The sequence below is a fragment of the Thalassophryne amazonica genome, chromosome 3, assembly GCF_902500255.1.
Source record: "Thalassophryne amazonica chromosome 3, fThaAma1.1, whole genome shotgun sequence".
NCBI classification, from domain to species: Eukaryota; Metazoa; Chordata; class Actinopteri; order Batrachoidiformes; family Batrachoididae; genus Thalassophryne; species Thalassophryne amazonica.
The window spans coordinates 97,774,563-97,792,597 of NC_047105.1; the positions used below are offsets into that span (position 1 = coordinate 97,774,563).

Consider the following 18,035-nt stretch of genomic DNA (forward strand, 5'->3'; position numbering starts at 1 on the left):
TGGACTGAACACACGGTGCAAAAACAAATATTTCAGTAAATTCAGAAAGAAGGTGTAAGGGAATTCAGGATTATTCATTGTAGGCAAACACTTATTCATTGCATCCTATTTGACCTCCCCAGGCTGCCCTTCACACACACACACAAGTTGCAAGCTGAGGAAAAAAGGGAAAGGATTCTCAGTGACAGAAATAAATAAGTCCCACAAAATGATGTATATATTAATGTGTGACAAACAACAAGTGAATCATTTGCACCTGTAGTTGATGGAGGTATAAATGGAATGAGGGCAAATGGCAAGAGTTGGATGAAGAAACAAGTGTTACATTTAAATTATGTAAAACATACATTTACAATACTGTATTGCGCCCTTGATTGTTCTGGTGCTGGTTTCAAGGTTGTAATTGTGAAGCACAAAAGACAGCATGTGTAAGAATAATGGGTCCACTTCATCTTCCTATCTTGAAGGTCACCACATTCTGCCGTTACCACGCCTTACTAAGTCAGCATAAACACACTTTTGCTCATTACAGAGGTTGAAAACTCTTTGTAAAATTATCAAGATTCCCCCTAAAAAAGGGATTTTCTGGTGAAATAAAAAATGACCTTTAAACCTCTGCACACTAAATAGGCCTCCAAATCCTGTGTTCAATGATAATGGTTTATTTCAGATTGATGAAGGGGAAAACTACTTTTTATTGAGAGTCTGCAAAGACAAGCGATTAAAGGCTGCATTCCTCAGCTGTAAGCTGTTCCTCCCTTGTAAGAATTTACAGCAGATGGCACTGGATGATCTTTATGGTTCAACATGTCTTTATTCAAGGTATTTTTGTCATTGTGCAGTCGCCAGAACAACAAAATTATTGAACCAGTTCCATTGTGGATCCATCCTATTCATGGCCATCCTGTTAGCTTCAAAAGTCCCTCATCCTGCTTGAAATTGTCAGGATTGTGGGGCTTGGTTAGGCATTGTTTTAGTTTAGCCATGTACTGTATTGCTTTGTTTTCTTATTTTGCTCTCTTTGTATCACTGTGGTTTTGTTTCTTTTCCTTGGGTTTTGGTGTCACCTCTCATCTTTCACATGGGTCTTTGTTGGTGGGCAGTTCTTTCCCTGTTGCCACACCCCTCTCTGGAACTTTTCTGCACACCTGTTCACAATCAATCATTGATCAGCACCTACATTTAAACCCCTTGATTCCCTCCCTCCCCGCCAGATCGTTGTGCCTTGTGCCTTCGCTTCCAGCTCCTTTCCTTGCTCTGTTCTCGACCAGTTTTTTGCCTTGCTGTGTTTTTGGCTTCCTGCTTTTTGGACCATGCCTAAGCCCTATGTTTGTCATACTGTTGCTAATTTTGGATTGCCTAACTGTGACCATCCATTTTTTTTGCCTGTTTTACCAGTAAAACCTTTTAATCGTGCCCCTTTGGTGTCTGAGCTCTGCATTTGTGTCCAGCCCACCCCAATCTCCAGCCATGATAGAATAATTATATATATATATATATATATATATATATATATATATATATATATATATATATATATATATATATATATATATATATATATATATAAACACAGTGGTTAAAGTAGGTCAAAATGCTGTTCGTGCACTTACCACAGCAGCATAAATGGCTCCACTACAACTCTTAACAGGTAAAGAGTGCTTTCCACATTGAAGTGGATGAGCAGTAATGGGGCTGGGATACACTTGACTCATAAATGATATATGGGTGCCAATGTGACACACCCACCCACCCACACACACACACAATTATTAAATACACTTTCCCACAACAAATTTTACAATGCAACTGAAGGGGAATGTGTGCCCAAACCTTTGACTGATTTGTCACGTTTCTTTCCATCCAGTTTTGTGAAGTGTACACAAAAACATATTTACATCATGTTTTGTTTATTTTCAAGTATTGTGTCTTGTATGTACTGGAGCACATTCTCAGTTATCCCATTGGATTCTCTGACCATGAAAATGTATGTTTAGACACCAAAATCAGGAGTCTATGATGCTTAGAAACTGAGATACTGCAGGATTTGAGCAAAAAATAGTCGCCATTTTAAAAATCCAAGATGGCTGTCATAGAATGCATTGAAAAAAATGTAAATGTGTTTCAGGTTCAGTTGATCCTAAGGTTTCCAAAAAATGTATAGTATTTTTTTTTCCAAATTTCCAAAAATGATGAATGAAAATAGACAAGAAACTGGACTATGGTAACTATAGCAGGGTGTAGAACATATCTCTTTCAAGGCCCAGCAGTTCTGTTTGTCACCAAGAGATCTCAAAAGGTTCTGAAGATTTCAGTTCCATTTTGTTGAGGGTTCAAGGAAATCATTAGATTCTTTAATGTTATTTTATCACTATTTCTGATTACATCATTCCATCCACTATACGTGCTTACTCCAATTAAGGGTCACAAGGGGCTCCAGCCTATCCCAGCAGTCATAGGGTGTGAGGCAGGGTACACCCTGAACAAGATGCCAGTCTATTGCAGGGCCACATATAGATAGAGAAACACATTCACACCTGTACGCACACCTACGGTCAATTGAAAGTTTCCAATTTACCAAACGTGCATGTCTTTGGATGTGGGTGGAAGCCATGCAAGACACAGGGAGAACACAAACTCTACACAGAAAGACCCCAGGGCTAAAGTGATCTCACAACCTTCGTGCTGTGAGGCAACAGTGATAACCACAAAGCCACCATGCTGTTCTCAAATATATTACCTTACCAGAAATAATACAAAAAATTAACCTTGGATCCAAATTTGAATCCATTTTGAATCTAAACCCACCTCAGAATCCTTCAAACTAATCAAGTCTTGCTTGACCAATATTATGAGAGTACAAACGGAAAGTGACCCTAAATATAGTGTTAGATATATTGGGATTTACACCAATATGGGAAAAATTGAAGATTATCTCCACGTAGAGATTAAACTTGCTTTAGATTCTGGATAATTATGACAGTGCTCTATTATACGAGGGCTGTCAATAAAGTAACGGTCCTTTTTATTTTTTTCAAAAACTATATGGATTTCATTCATATGTTTTTACGTCAGACATGCTTGAACCCTCGTGCGCATGCGTGAGTTTTTCCATGCCTGTCGGTGACGTCATTCACCTGTGAGCACTCCTTGTGGGAGGAGTCGTCCAGCCCCTCGTCGGAATTCCTTTGTCTGAGAAGTTGCTGAGAGACTGGCGCGTTGTTTGATCAAAATTTTTTCTAAACCTGTGAGACACATCGAAGTGGACACGGTTCGAAAAATTAAGCTGGTTTTCAGTGAAAATTTTAACGGCTGATGAGAGATTTTGAGGTGAGACTGTCGCTTTAAGGACTTTTCACGGTGCGAGACGTCGCGCAGCGCTCTCAGGCGGCGTCATCAGCCTGTTCAAGCTGAAAACCTCCACATTTCAGGCTCTATTGATCCAGGACGTCGTGAGAGAACAGAGAAGTTTCAGAAGAAGTCGGTTTCAGCATTTTATCCGGATATTCCACTGTTAAAGGAGATTTTTTTAATGAAAGACGTGCGGACGGGTCCGTGCGTCGGGACGCAGCCGCCGCGACGCTCCGCCACAGGAAAAACACCTCTGTTGAAAGCCTTAAGGACAAGTTGGAACATGTCCTGCCTGTTAAACAATTTCTCATATACTCACTCCACTGAAAGCCATCAAAAGCCGCCTGGATTTTACAAATGGTTATCAACACAGAGGTGTTTTTCCTGTGCCGCCACACCGCGTCGGCTGCGTCCCGACGCGCGGACCCGTCCGCACGTCTTTCATTAAAAAAATCTCCTTTAACAGTGGAATATCCGGATAAAATGCTGAAACCGACTTCTTCTGAAACTTCTCTGTTCTCTCACGACGTCCTGGATCAATAGAGCCTGAAATGCGGAGGTTTTCAGCTTGAACAGGCTGATGACGCCGCCTGAGAGCGCTGCGCGACGTCTCGCACCGTGAAAAGTCCTTAAAGCGACAGTCTCACCTCAAAATCTCTCATCAGCCGTTAAAATTTTTACTGAAAACCAGCTTAATTTTTCGAACCGTGTCCACTTCGATGTGTCTCACAGGTTTAGAAAAAATTTTGATCAAACAAAGCGCCAGTCTCTCAGCAACTTCTCAGACAAAGGAATTCCGACGAGGGGCTGGATGACTCCTCCCACAAGGAGTGCTCACAGGCGAATGACGTCACCGACAGGCGTGGAAAAACTCACGCATGCGCACGAGGGTTCAAGAATGTCTGACGTAAAAACATATGAATGAAATCCATATAGTTTTTGAAAAAAATAAAAAGGACCGTTACTTTATTGACAGCCCTCGTATACCTTTGATTTGCAAAGAATCTACAATGGAACTTCAAAGCGCTTTTTTTAAATACCTCCAGATTATGAATTACATTTTAACAACACTTCAACAGTTAAAGTGTAAATCACTTCTGCACTGTCTCAAAATGACGTACATCATTTTCAAGGTCATGGACAGGTGTCTTGCTTGTATAAAATGACTGACCATTTTGTAGTTTGCTTGGTCATCAATAGATCAGTGTGAACAAGTGACACTGATGTAGAAATGTCTGAAGTGGAGTGAAAGAGAGTTTGCCAAGAAGCACAAAGCCGGACCATCAACGCTAGTTTTAAATTGAAACATCATGTGGACATAGACCATATTTTCCAGACAAAGTTGCATGTGTTAAAAAATAAGAATAAAAAAAAGCCGCTTAAAGAGGAACAAACTCATATATAAGACAGTCATAAATTGCACCAGTTTTCTGTATTATCTTTAATTTGGGATTTTTGCACATTGTAGTGCACTTTATTATTGGCATTTATTCTGTTGTCACTATTGCATTGCCCATGGGGATCCACGAGCTCTAGAATAGGTAGTGTTTATAAAATGGGTAGCTGACATTTTTCAAGGGTGGTAATACATTATGCAAAGTTTCTATAATGATTTGGAAAGGCATGCGAGTCCAGAATATAATGATCAACATCCATTCTTCACTGCTACGTAATATCCGTAATCCAAAAATATTAGTCCTATCAACGTTCCGTTTTGGCTGCATTCATCCTTGACCAAAAATACAGAAGCACACCAATTGGCAAATGTCATCTCTTGACAGTTTCTCCGTGTTCAAAGGTACACGCATGCATACACGTACACAGACACCACTTTGCTTTTAATATATAGATGATTTATTGCCCCCTGCTGGAATGGCGTGCAAGTCCAGAATTTAATGATCAACGTCCATTGTTCACTGTTATCTAATAGCTCTAATTTCTCCAAAAATATTAGTCCTATCAACTTCCCATTTTTGCGGCATTCATCCTTGACCCAAAATTCATAAGCATACCAAATGGCAAATGTCAGCTCCCCAAGTTTTCCGAGATCAAAGCCAAAAACACGCATGCACCCATACATGTACACACAGGCCACTTGGCTTTTAATATACAGATTAATTTTTTTGTTTAATGCTTTGATTCTGTGGAATGTCCTATATAATAGTAATTAAAATTACTATGAATAATAACAAATGAGTGAATAATAAGGAATTGTGTGATTTTTACTATACAAGTCACATCGGCGCATAAGTTCAAAAACCAATAAAAATCTGAGATTTATACTCTGGAAAATACTGCACTCTCTCGCTCTCTAATAATCCTGATTTTTGTATTTAATGTAGATGGAAGAGGCCATTTTATTCCACTGTTTTTGGGGCTGCACTAAAATTGGTGTATGTCATTCAGCATAACAGAAAAATTTCAGTTTATTCTTTGTCCATGTACATGCAACTTTGTTGACATTTAAAAGGACATTGTGATTGATTGCACCCAATTTCACAAGAGCAATTTAATACCTTTGAGATATGCCGCTGAAATGACCACATTACCTCAGCGGCAAAGGTAATAAGATTAAATTACTCAAGGAATACAGCAGCCAGTAGCACTCTGATGTACTGCAGAATAAAAAATAAATCCTCCTGTATCAGTACTTCCACAACTATCAAAAATCTTAGAAAAAAATCTTTGTTGCACGACTAGACAGTTTCATAAACAAGAATAACTTAACGATAGTCAATATGGCTTCCGTAAAAACATGTCAACCTCACTTGCTCTTATTGATCTTATCGAGGAAGTAACTAATCAAATTGACAAGATGCATTCCATAGGCATTTTCATAGATCTCCAGAAAGCATTTGATACTATCAATCACAAAATACTATTAAAAAAAACTATACAAATATGGGATTAGAGGGGTTGCACTAAAGTGGGTAGAATCATATCTTAACAATAGACAGCAGTATGTACAGGTGGGTGAGCATACATCTGGATGTAGAATTATATCGTGTGGGGTCCCACAGGGCTCTGTTTTAGGGCCTAAATTGTTTCTGTTATATATAAATGACCTTTGTAATGTAACCACAAAATTAAAATTTATACTATTCGCAGACAACACAACAATACTAGGTTCTGGCAAAGATCTACAGCTTCTGGTGACCGAAATCACAGCAGAGATATGCAAAATTAAAGAATGGTTTCATAGAAACAAATGATCATTAAATGTATCAAAAACAAAAATGATGTTATTTGGGAAAAGTAGAAAGGAAACCCAACCCGAAATCCACATTGATGATGTAAAAATTGAATGTGTAAAAGAATTTCAATTTCTTGGTGTGATTCTGAGTCATGATATTAGCTGGAGACCGCAGATTACCAGTATTTGCCAGAAGGTTGCAAAAAATATAGCAATAATGGTAAAATGCAGATATCTACTTGATCAAAAAGCTCTTGTCATTCTGTATTGCTCTCTCATCCTGCCCTAAATAAAACTACTGTGCTGAGCTGTGTGGAAATGCCTATGCTAGCCACTTGATGCCACTTTATAGGTTGCAAAAAAAGCTAGTAGGATTGTGCATAACGTTGGCTTTGGGGACCATACTAACACACTGCTCCTAACATCCCAAATCCTAAAACTTGATGACATAATAAAGTTGAAAACTCTATCCACATGTTTTTGACAAGAGAAGGAGGATATCAGTTACAAGGGAATCTCAACCTTAAAGTTCAGTGTGCGCATATAACTCTCAAAAGCCAATGTATTACCAGAAGGGGAGTGAACCTATGGAATGCACTACAGGATTATTCGAAAAATGCTACAAGTATATTACAATTTAAAAGACTATATAAAATGTATGTATTTAAAGAGTATGCTAAAGATCAATGATCTATTTGTGTGAAACTTATTAGAAGGTCTATGGACAGACACCTGCACACTGGAGTGCATGTGGCTGGGATGGACCTTACTGGTTTACTGACTGAAGTTTGTTACAGTAGTGTTGCTAATCGCTCAAAAATGTAAGTATAAAATCAATAATGAAAATTATTGCAAGAGCTTTGTGCAAAAGAAGCAGCTTATAAACAATGATACTGTAGAGGGGTAGGCTCACATAAGCAATAGCTTCATCCTACTCCTTTTGAGTTGTATGTTTTCTTTTTTCTCTATAAATGTATATGAATGTATTGCTTAATCTGCTCAATAAACTTCGAAAAAAAAAAACTTGAGTTGTGTCAAGAAAATTATACTGGCTTGGACAGGCTGCTTTTTGGGAGATCCTCAATATTTGTAGAATCCCTAAAAGAAATTGCTGGATATCACAAGTGGCCTACATGTGACGGAGGCCAGCAGGAGTCACTGTGCAATAGTAGTCAGTAATCATCACTTCCCAACAGCTAATAGAACTCTGGTTACGGGGAAGGGCCCAGGTTTTGGTCTTGTGGTTAGAGCGTCCACCGGAGACGCCAGAGATTTGAGTTTGTATTCTGAGGGGAGCGAGTGGGAGGAGTCAAACAACACAGAAACAGAGAGAGTACAGCTGCTCACACACACAGCTACCTTCAAAGTTGTGTGAAGACAGAGTTTCTGACCTCTTTGGAATAAACTCTGGGTTTCATCCTAGATGTGTTCTGATTACTATTGTGTTCAGAAGAGGCATTGCCACCAGGGACTTGAGTGCATTTGTCATTGACGCAAGGTTTGGCAACTTTGACTTTACAGTTGACCCTGTGATATACATGGGATCCATGGATATATAGACCATGTGGAAAGTGTTCACAGCGCTTCACTTTTTGCACATTTTGTTAGGATACAGCCTTATTCCAAAACGGCAGCCTGCCTGGAATGTGCCAAAGGGCACATGAAGGATTTTCAGACCATGAGAAACAAAATTCTCTGCTCTGATAAGACAAAGACTGGACTCTTTGGCGTGAATGGAAGGCGTCATGTTTGGAGGAAACCAGGCACCATCCCTACAATGAAGCATGGTGGTGGCAGCATCATGCTGTGGGGATGTTTTTCAGCAACAGGAACTGGGAGACTAGTCAGGAATTAGGGAAAGATGAATGCAGCAACGTACAGAGACATCCTGCACTGACACTACCCATCCAACCTGATGGAACATGAGAGGTGCTGCAAAGAGGAATGGGCAAAACTGCCCAAAGATAGGTGTGCCAAGCTTGTGGCATCATAAGCAAGAAAACTTTAGGCTGTAATTGCTGCCAAAGGTGAATCAACAAAGTATTGCGCAAAGGGTGTGAATACTTATGTACACCTGATTAGTTTTTTATTTTTAATAAATTTCCAAAAAATAAAAAAAATAAAAAATTCATGTCATCATTATGGGGTGTTGTGAGTAGAAAAATTAATTTACTCCATTTTGGAATATGGATGTGACATAAAATGGAGGAAAAGTGAAGTGCTGTTGTTGTACGGTACTGGTTGTGGCGAGTTGGAAAGTTTTGACTTGAGTGTCCTGGTTTAAGACCTACATACAAGCTTTAAATGACTTCGTGGGCTCATCCATCGTAACTGTCTGTATGTGGAAAGAAAGTCGATGTGATAAGGGAATCAATTTGTAACTTTAATGTCTGAAGTCCTTGTAGAGTCATAAAGTTGCTGTAAAGAGTCATAAGATGATGCTGAAGTTTTTCCAAGATGATAATGGTCAGAGTCTTTTAAGTCATGATGCTTTCGGGTTTACTGTTCAGCTGTGAGATGTGGATACTAACCAGTGATATGAGAGGAAGACAGGGTGTCTTTGGTTTTAGGTCTCTTGAAAATCTTTGTGAATGCTGGAAAGGCTTCTTGTCAAATGACCATTTACTCAAGGATATCTATATGCAACATAATGCAAGCATCATGAATGAGTGTCAGCTGTGACACTATGGCCACGGGTCACATTTACGAGACCAAGAGCCTGTATGGTGGCATGTCACTGCTAAGGACCTCAGCAACTTGATCAGAACAACAAGACAGCCACATAATGTCAAGCTGCATCAGAGAAATTTATATTTTTTGGAAGATTAAAACAAACCACAGATTTGTCAGAGTTGATGCCATTTGGGACCACAAGCACTTCCAGAAGGTACAGTAGATGCAGCAATGCACACACACACTTCCCAATGTAATCTGCTCAGTTCTGTTGAGATCAGTATTTTAAAGAATGATTTTCCAACTAATCAAATGCATTAAAATATGCTTCAAGTGCCAACAGGTTGGTGATTTTGATGTTTCCAACCACTGCATGTCATCAGGAATTAAATTTAGTGGTGTAACGCAACATTATGCTACGTTTACACATAAGCAAGATGAATGTCATATTTGCATCTTTCTTGGCACATTCCTGACATTCTTAATGTGACTTAACGCATCTGAATAAGTTTCTTAATAGTGCGTGTTGGTGCGTGATATTAGTGATTTTCGTGGAGCATGATTTTGGCTGTCAAAAAATCTTCCACAAATGTCACGCACCACCCTCATTTCACCTCATGTCGTGGAGGTCACAACTGAGCATGTTGATCTGTCTTGATGAATGGTGATCCTTAATAGAGTGTGACCGTTCTTCTCTGACGTGCAGACAATTAAACCCTGCTGCACCGCATTCAGTTTCATTGCTGCAGTATGCTGAAGGATGATGGTGCCAAGTCGGCTAAAAGTCTCGTTCCAGTGCTCATCAGCGTGCTCCTGCAGGCGTTCCACCTGATGCATATGCATGATGTTTGGGAAAACGAGTGAGACAAGAGCCGTGTGGAGCCACACATCTGGCTCTCTGTCTCCTCCTCCTCCACCTCTCTGCGCCACTCCATGGCACAGAGCCCAACGAAGCATGCAATCACAAAGTTCTTCTGCTGTGGATTTTGAGGAACAAACTGGAGCGATCTGAATCGGTCAGCAACTGACGTTTGGTTGAATATAGGGGTGTGTGTGGAGACAATTCGCCTCATTCACAATGTGACAGAACTTAATGCACCGTTATGCGCGATAGCGCGCAACAATGTGTAAAGTTATTCTTGACCGTGCGTAATGGTTCCTGATAATTCTCCAGCAACACGTGCCATTAATCATAAAACGTGGTAACAGGTTGTAGTAGTTCCTGAGGACACTTGACGTCTCTGCCTCAAATCATCACATTCATGATCAGCGGCCAAGAATGTATACTTCGTGGCATTCATGACTTGTCGTCGTTATGTGTAAACGCAACATTACATTTTCATCTCTACTGGTTATACTGTGACTGAGAAACATGCCCATTATGCAAAAACATTCCTTCAACTGCTATTGACCAAGGTAGTGTTTACTGACCTGGAGTTGGCGTGCATTGGAGCCAGACTATGACTACCGAATGATCCTAGTGGATGGATTGTGTGTAACTGTAATAAGATTGAGGACCAATTTCATAGTTTGTAACGTACAACAAAGAATAAAGGCTCTTTTCTGTACCAGCTGACAGTGGGTACTGCTTCAGTACTCTGTTATCACTGCAGCACTTCAATCACGGAAACGTAGAACATATTAGTCACAACCTTAACCAAAATACCAGTAATTAATAGTATCAACTCTTCAACACCCTATAGGGGAACAGAAACGCCCATGGATTATTTATAGCATGAATACACTCAAAAAAATGCATTCTTTTGATAGTTCAAGAAATACTAAAAACCATAAAAGATCTACAGAAAACCTTGTTTTATTCGTGGTCTGAGAGGCTTTGACGTCGACCGGCTGCCGCCATTTATGCAGGTCAGACAGGTGACGTCACTGGTTGGGGACAAGATGAGCCTCGTTCTGAGATTCCTTGCCAGAGGCACCAACAAAGAGGTTATATATGACTAACAGAGTCTGCACTCCCAATGCTGCCCACTAAACGCGAACGTCCCTTCATGGAGAGCAACATGACGCCTCCTAACTGGGCAAAATATTGACGAAGTTCCCGGATGTTAATGCATTTTCAATGGGGATTCGCGACTGAACACACTCAGAAAAACACTCGCAAAATATGTGTTAAAATGCCATTCTGACCTGGATATCGAGAGAGTAAAATGAATTAACATTAAATCATGTCTGGAAAGTGTTAAACTTACTCTGACACCCACACATTCCCAAATATTAGTGTTGAAAGTTACACGGATCTGCGCTGTTAAGCTGCGCTGCTGGGCTGAACCGAGCTGCTGCTTTCAGCACAGCGCGGCTCCTAAAACCATTACGAAACATTTACATACAGTATGTATATTTGTACACAGTGATCGTTTATTGACCGAGTTTCATTCATGAAGTCAGTGGTGTGTCTGTGTGTAAGTGGTGTGTGTAAGTGTCGTCCGTGTCCTTGGACGACACGGGCAGGAAACATATCAATCAAATCTCTTTATCAATCAAATGTCACGGACAAAGTGACAAGAATAACCAAAACCACTCACTTATGGAAGGAAATATTGTCTCCCTTGTTCCTCCATTTCTGGCTTTGCCAACATGTGCAGCTTTCCAGCATGTTCCACCTGTTTCTTGAGGAGACTAATAGAACTTCAATGAGCGAGCTCAGTAAACTGCACTCGTCCCCAGTAGAGGAGACCCCAACCAGTGACTTCAACCGGAAGTACCCTCCACTGACTTCAGCCAATGGCGATATACATGTCAATTAAGCAGCACATTTGATTCAAATAATATCTATACTGCACTCAAACATTCTGCAAATGTATGGATAACACTTAATTTTTTACCAAGGAATGCACAAACAAATTCTCAAAAAGCATTTATGTTCCCCTTTAAGACCAACCTCAAGCTGTAACACCAAAAGCAGCATAGTGTGCTCTGCTGAATGAACAGGCATCACAGTAAAAACATTTATCTGAAGGAACAGAAGAGCTTAATAATACACGTAGTTTGCTCACACTCGTGCACTGAAGAGCAGTCTGTGATAATCACCCAAAGTAATAAACACAATTGTCAAGTAATAGTTTTAATTGTGATCATTTTCTTGTACTTTTATGACTCAATTAGATGCTGGATAAATAAAAAAGAAAAAAATTAAATGACCAGCCACAGTTTAGCTGGTCATTATTGTGATTTTGATTACAGGAATTTACCTCCACTGATGCAGAGAAAATCCAGGACACTTGTTTCCACAGGTGATACAAGGCTGTCCTCTCTGTGGTTCATCAGTGGCGTTCATCTTAAAATGGACAAGAGAAAAGTCACATTAGTTTTACTCAAGAAGTACTCTGCCACGCCACTGGGTGCTGGCTGGTGACTCCTGCCTAAATCCCACCACCATTCTGACTCAAGTCTCTTGAATTTGCATCCAACTTGTACATGGACAATGAACAGAATCTTAATGTACTGATGAACATGTCTTTCATTTCTTCAATACTGTAAGAATATTTTCAGTTGTTTCAGTAAATAAAATAAAAATAAAATGCGTTTCAAAAACACATTATCCATTACAACAGAAGCATGTTTCATAAAAAACATTTTCCCTTCATTTTTGAGACACACAAAATGTACCAAACAATGCTAAGAACTTTAACCAACTGGCCTAGGCTAGATTTTTTTTTTTTTTAAGGATCTCACAGCCAAAGCAATCAAGTGACTGCAGCACCCACAGGCTTGCTTGCCAATAATGATTTACTATGACTGGAAGCATTTATGTTTAAAAAAAAAAATCTATTTATCCTTTAATTATACTTTATAGACAAGGAACGGCATCAGAGGGTTGATTCATGCCCTGTGTGCTTAACAAACTGATATTCAAGTTTACACTGTTGATACTTATCCCCCTATCACACATAGCCAGAATCACACAGAATGGCGTCAGAATGACGAATCCAAAAAGTATCAGGTTTCTGTTCCAGAACATTCTGACAGCCATCTATGAGAGTCGACAAAGTTGGTCAAAATAAGCTGGTAGCCCCGAGTGTGGCAGACATGTTCAAAACCCTCCGGGCACCGTTGAGATGGGAGACCTATCCGATGGTGGTCCATGTACAATCTGAGGACCATCTGACGCAACTTACATATTCTGATGGCGGCAAAACGGGATCCGAAAGGATCTGAGCACATACGAGGGAACCTCGAGATGGATCTGGCACCACAAAGCAGCACGTGCCACGTATAATAATGTCCACAATAATGAATCTCGCCTCCAACGATCCAGGAATGTTTCACAGCGCAGACGTGGAGCTGGACCACAGCCTGTGGTTAAAGTCCTCTCATCCAGCTGCTGTGTGCTGCAAAAATAAATCCCATGTGATAATCCAACCACTGCGGTGTCCAGAGTTACGTTGTGCTGCTGAAGTGAGCCAAAACACACAAGCGCTGTGCACTAACGCACACGTGTGCGTGAGGAACACAGCGCTGCCTCCCACTCTTGGCCCTTGTTTGCCATCCAGACATTTGGACATCGGCAATCTGCAGCACCTTTTATGGCCTTCTGACAGAAGTCTGCATCATCTACCTGTTGTCAACATGCGCTTTGGATGCCATCGTGCAGGTGTGAACGAGGTCATCTGGATGCGTTCTGACACTGCTGACCACGCCTTTTCCTCCCGACTGCGTCGGATTACAGCAATATTTGGCGTATCGGGCTGGTTCCTGCACATTCTTGCTATGTGTGATAGGGGGCTTTACAGTGCATCCGGAAAGTATTCACAGTGCTTCACTTTAACATTTTGTTTTGTTATAGCCTTATTCCAAAATGGAGTAAATGTTCTGCACTCAAACTTCTACTCACAACGCTCCATAATGACAACATAAACACTTTTTTGAAAATTTATTAAAAATAAAAAAAAAAACCTAAGAAATCAGATGTACATAGAGGCAAATAATTACTTGATCCACTCAATTTTGCAAGTTTTTCCACCTACAAAGAATGGAGGTCTGTAATTTTTATTGTAAGTACACTTTAACTGTGAGAGAAGGTATATATATATATATATACACACACACATATATATACACACACACACACACACACACACACACACAAGGTCTATTAGAAAAGTATCAGACCTTATTTTTTTCAAAAACCTTATGGATTTGAATCACATGTGATTGCGTCAGACAAGCTTGAACCCTCATGCGCATGTGTGAGTTTTTCCAAGCCTGTCGGTTGCGTCATTCGCCTGTGAGCAGGCTTTGAGTGAGGAGTGGTCCACCCCCTTGGCGGATTTTCATTGTCAGGAAATGGCGGAATGATTTGGGCTTTTTTTTCCGTCAGAATTTTTTCAGAAACTGTTAGAGACTGGCAGCTGGAAACCATTCGAAAAATTTATCTGGCTTTTGGTGAAAATTTTACGGGCTTCACAGAGAATAAGGACTGTTACTACAGCTTTAAGGACGGCTTTAAGCACGCTTGGTGCGCCGCGCTCCGTACCGCCATCGAGAGGCACAAACCACCGGATCATTTCTAAATGGATGGCTCTGTGGAGCCGGGACCGTCGTGTGCACTTTCTCTGGTTATCACAAGAGCTGGACATCAACCATTTTCCGGCAGATTTCACTTTTAACAAGAGATTTTGTCATGGAAAGCCGAGCGGAGGCTTTGCGCGTCTCGGCCGATTTGCTGATGGAGCGAGACAAAGGAACACCTCTGTTTTGGTCTCACAGGACAGCTTTGAGATGGCGTTCAGACAGCTGTCGGTGATTTTTCCATCGAGTGATTATCCGAGAAATTGTGGATGTGCCTGGACATGCCAGAACATGTCCCGTGAGGCTTCATCACGGCATTGCTTTGCGCCATGCGGCACCACCGCGACGCGCGGAATTCCTCCGCACGTCTGTCTTAATGTGCCGAAAAAGTGCTGATGTCCACGTCTTTTCACAATTCCTGTGCTAGTCAGACGACATCCCGGATAAAACACAGCGTCCAGTTTGGAAATGAACGGCACATTCCACTGTTACAGGAGCTTTTGTCATGGAAAGAGGAGCGGAGGCTTCACGCGTCGCGGCGGTACCGCATGGCGCACAGCAACACCGTGATGAAGCCTCACGGGACATGTTTTGGCATGTCCAGGCACATCCACAATTTCTCGGATAATCACTCGATGGAAAAACCACCGACAGCTGTCTGAACGCCATCTCAAAGCCGTCCTGTGAGACCAAAATGGAGGTGGTTTTATCTTGTTCCAGTAGCGAATCCATCGTGATGCGCGAAGCCTCCGCTCGGCTTTCCATGACAAAATCTCTTGTTAAAAGTGAAATCTGATGGAAAATGGCTGATGTCCAGCTCTTGTGATAACCAGAGAAAGTGCACACGACGGTCCCGGCTCCACAGAGCCATCCGTTTAGAAATGATCCGGTGGTTTGTGGCTCTCGATGGCAGCACAGAGCGCGGCGCGCCGAGCGTCCTTAAAGCTGTAGTAACAGTCCTTATTCTCTGTGAAGCCCGCAAAATTTTCACCAAAAGCCAGATAAATTTTTCAAATGGTTTCCAGCTGCCAGTCTCTAACAGTTTCTGAAAAAATTCTGATGGAAAAAAGCCCAAATCATTCCGCCATTTCCTGACAATGAAAATCCGCCGAGGGGGCTGGACCACTCCTCACTCAAAGCCTGCTCACAGGTGAATGACGCAACCTACAAGCGTGGAAAAACTCACACATGCGCACGAGGGTTCAAGCTTGTCTGATGCAATCACACATGATTCAAATCCATATGGTTTTTGAAAAAAATAATAAGGTCGGATACTTTTCTAATAGACCTCGTATATCAGCAAATCACATTGTATGATTTTTTAAAATAATTAATTTGCATTTTATTGGAAGAAATAAGTATTTGATGCAACAGAAAAACAGACCTTAATATTTGCTACAGAAACTTGTTTGCAGTCAGAGGTCAGATGTTTCCTGTAGTTCTTGACCAAGTTGCACACTGCAGCAGGGATTTTGGTCCACTCCTCCATACAGATCTTCTCCAGATCTTTCAGGTTTTGAGTTTCAGCTCCCTCCAAAGATTTACTATTGAGTTCAGGTCTGGAGACTGGCCAGGGCACTCCAGAACCTTGAAATGCTTCTTACAAAGCCACTCCTTAGTTGCCCTAGCTGTGTTTTTTGGGTCATTGTCATGCTGGAAGACCCAGCCATGACCTATCTTCAATGCTCTTACTGAGGGAAGGAGGTTGTTGTACTGTGCAATAAATACCATTCCATCATAAGAAGAGCTTGGTGTTGGAGATTGTCTTAAGTTGTATTTTTAGAGAAGACTGAAAGCTGAAGTTGCAGGAAATGGTCTTGCACTTGAAACAACAGCTTCCTTGTGCACCATGGGGGGGTGCCAACAGCACTGCTATAGTAAATATTTCTGGGGAGAAGCCTGATGTACATCGGGTGCCCCCCCCCCCCCCCCCCAAAAAATGCAACATTTTATCAGCAAAGAAAATGGTCAAAGCATATATCTAGGAAATAAATTTATGGCTCTATAGAAATATTGGCCCTGCATTTTGTTAGTCTCTTAGACAACATGTTCAATGTAGGCCCCGCGTTGGCCAATTACAGCCTGCGAACGCTTTGGGGAAAGTGTCCTGAGGAATGTTTCAGATTTCTCGGCAGATGTTTTCCTTCAATGCATCGATGCTTGGCATCAACATAAACTTCAGGGTCTCTGCAAGTAAAAAAGAAACATAAGTGATTAAGTTTGTAGCATTTAAGGGTCAAACCGAGTGTTTTAAATATATATATTTTTTGGGACACCCTATATCAGAGCTGCGTGTCGTCAGAGCGAGCTGCAAAAAGTTTGTACCTGAGTTTTCAGAGGTGGTGTTTGTGGTTGCCATCTGCCACGCCGGTGTTTGCCAACCCGGACAGTGGGAATACCACCTCAACCGGCAACTTAGCCCCGCGACTGGACAGCAACAACGTCCGAGGCCCGCCCAACGTGGTGAATTCACTGAGGCCGCGCGCTGCGTCACGACTGCCGCTTCCCCGAGGCCTCGTGCAGCCACCGCGGATCCATCAGCGTGGAAACACCGAGGCCGCGCGGCACCAGCGCAGTGCAGATCCATCCCGGTGACAAACAACGCAGGCTGTTAACATCGGCGATCGACAAGCTGCTCATAAGCCGACCATGGGGCCTAAGAAGGTTCTGACAGCGGAGGAAGGTGACGATATTAAAAAATCTCTGGACTTTCTATCAGAGGAGATTTCTGTTGTGAAGCAGCAACAGAAATCAATCATGGATCTGGTGGAGGAGGTGAAGGCATTACGGCTCCAGAATGCCGAGAAAGACCGGCATCTGGTGCAGCTGGAAAATAGAGTGGCTGAATTGGAGCAGTACACCAGAATTAACGACGTCATCATCACAGGTTTTCACATCAAACCACGGTCCTACGCACGGGCAGTAACAGATGAGAGCGGAGGGGAGCCCAGTGAACAGGAGGTCAGCTCTGTGGAAAAACAGGTTGTTGATTTCCTCCTATCTAAAGGTATAGAAATGGATTTAAATAACATTGAAGCGTGCCACCCTCTGCCCCGGAGAAATGACGGTGATAAACGAACCGTCATCATGAGATTCATCAACAGAAAACACAAAACAGCACTGTTAAAACAAGGAAGAAAACTGAAAGGGACAAACGTATTCATCAATGAACATCTCACCAAACGGAATGCCGACATCGCCAGGAAAGCACGCTTCTTAAAGAAACAGGGAAAAATCCAGCACACATGGACTTCAAACTGTAAAATATTCATCAAACTGAACGGATCAC

At 41.5% G+C, this 18,035-nt stretch overlaps 1 protein-coding gene across 2 annotated transcripts in view; it reads right to left on the reverse strand.

Annotated features, from left to right (window-relative positions):
- Positions 1 to 18,035, reverse strand: part of prickle2b (prickle homolog 2b) — a 466,229-nt gene that overhangs the window by 418,942 nt on the left and 29,252 nt on the right. For both annotated transcript variants that reach the window (XM_034167160.1, XM_034167159.1), the window contains exon 2: positions 12,427 to 12,512. In XM_034167160.1, coding sequence (XP_034023051.1) covers positions 12,427 to 12,512 — 86 coding nt within the window. The remainder of the gene's footprint in view (positions 1 to 12,426; positions 12,513 to 18,035) is intronic.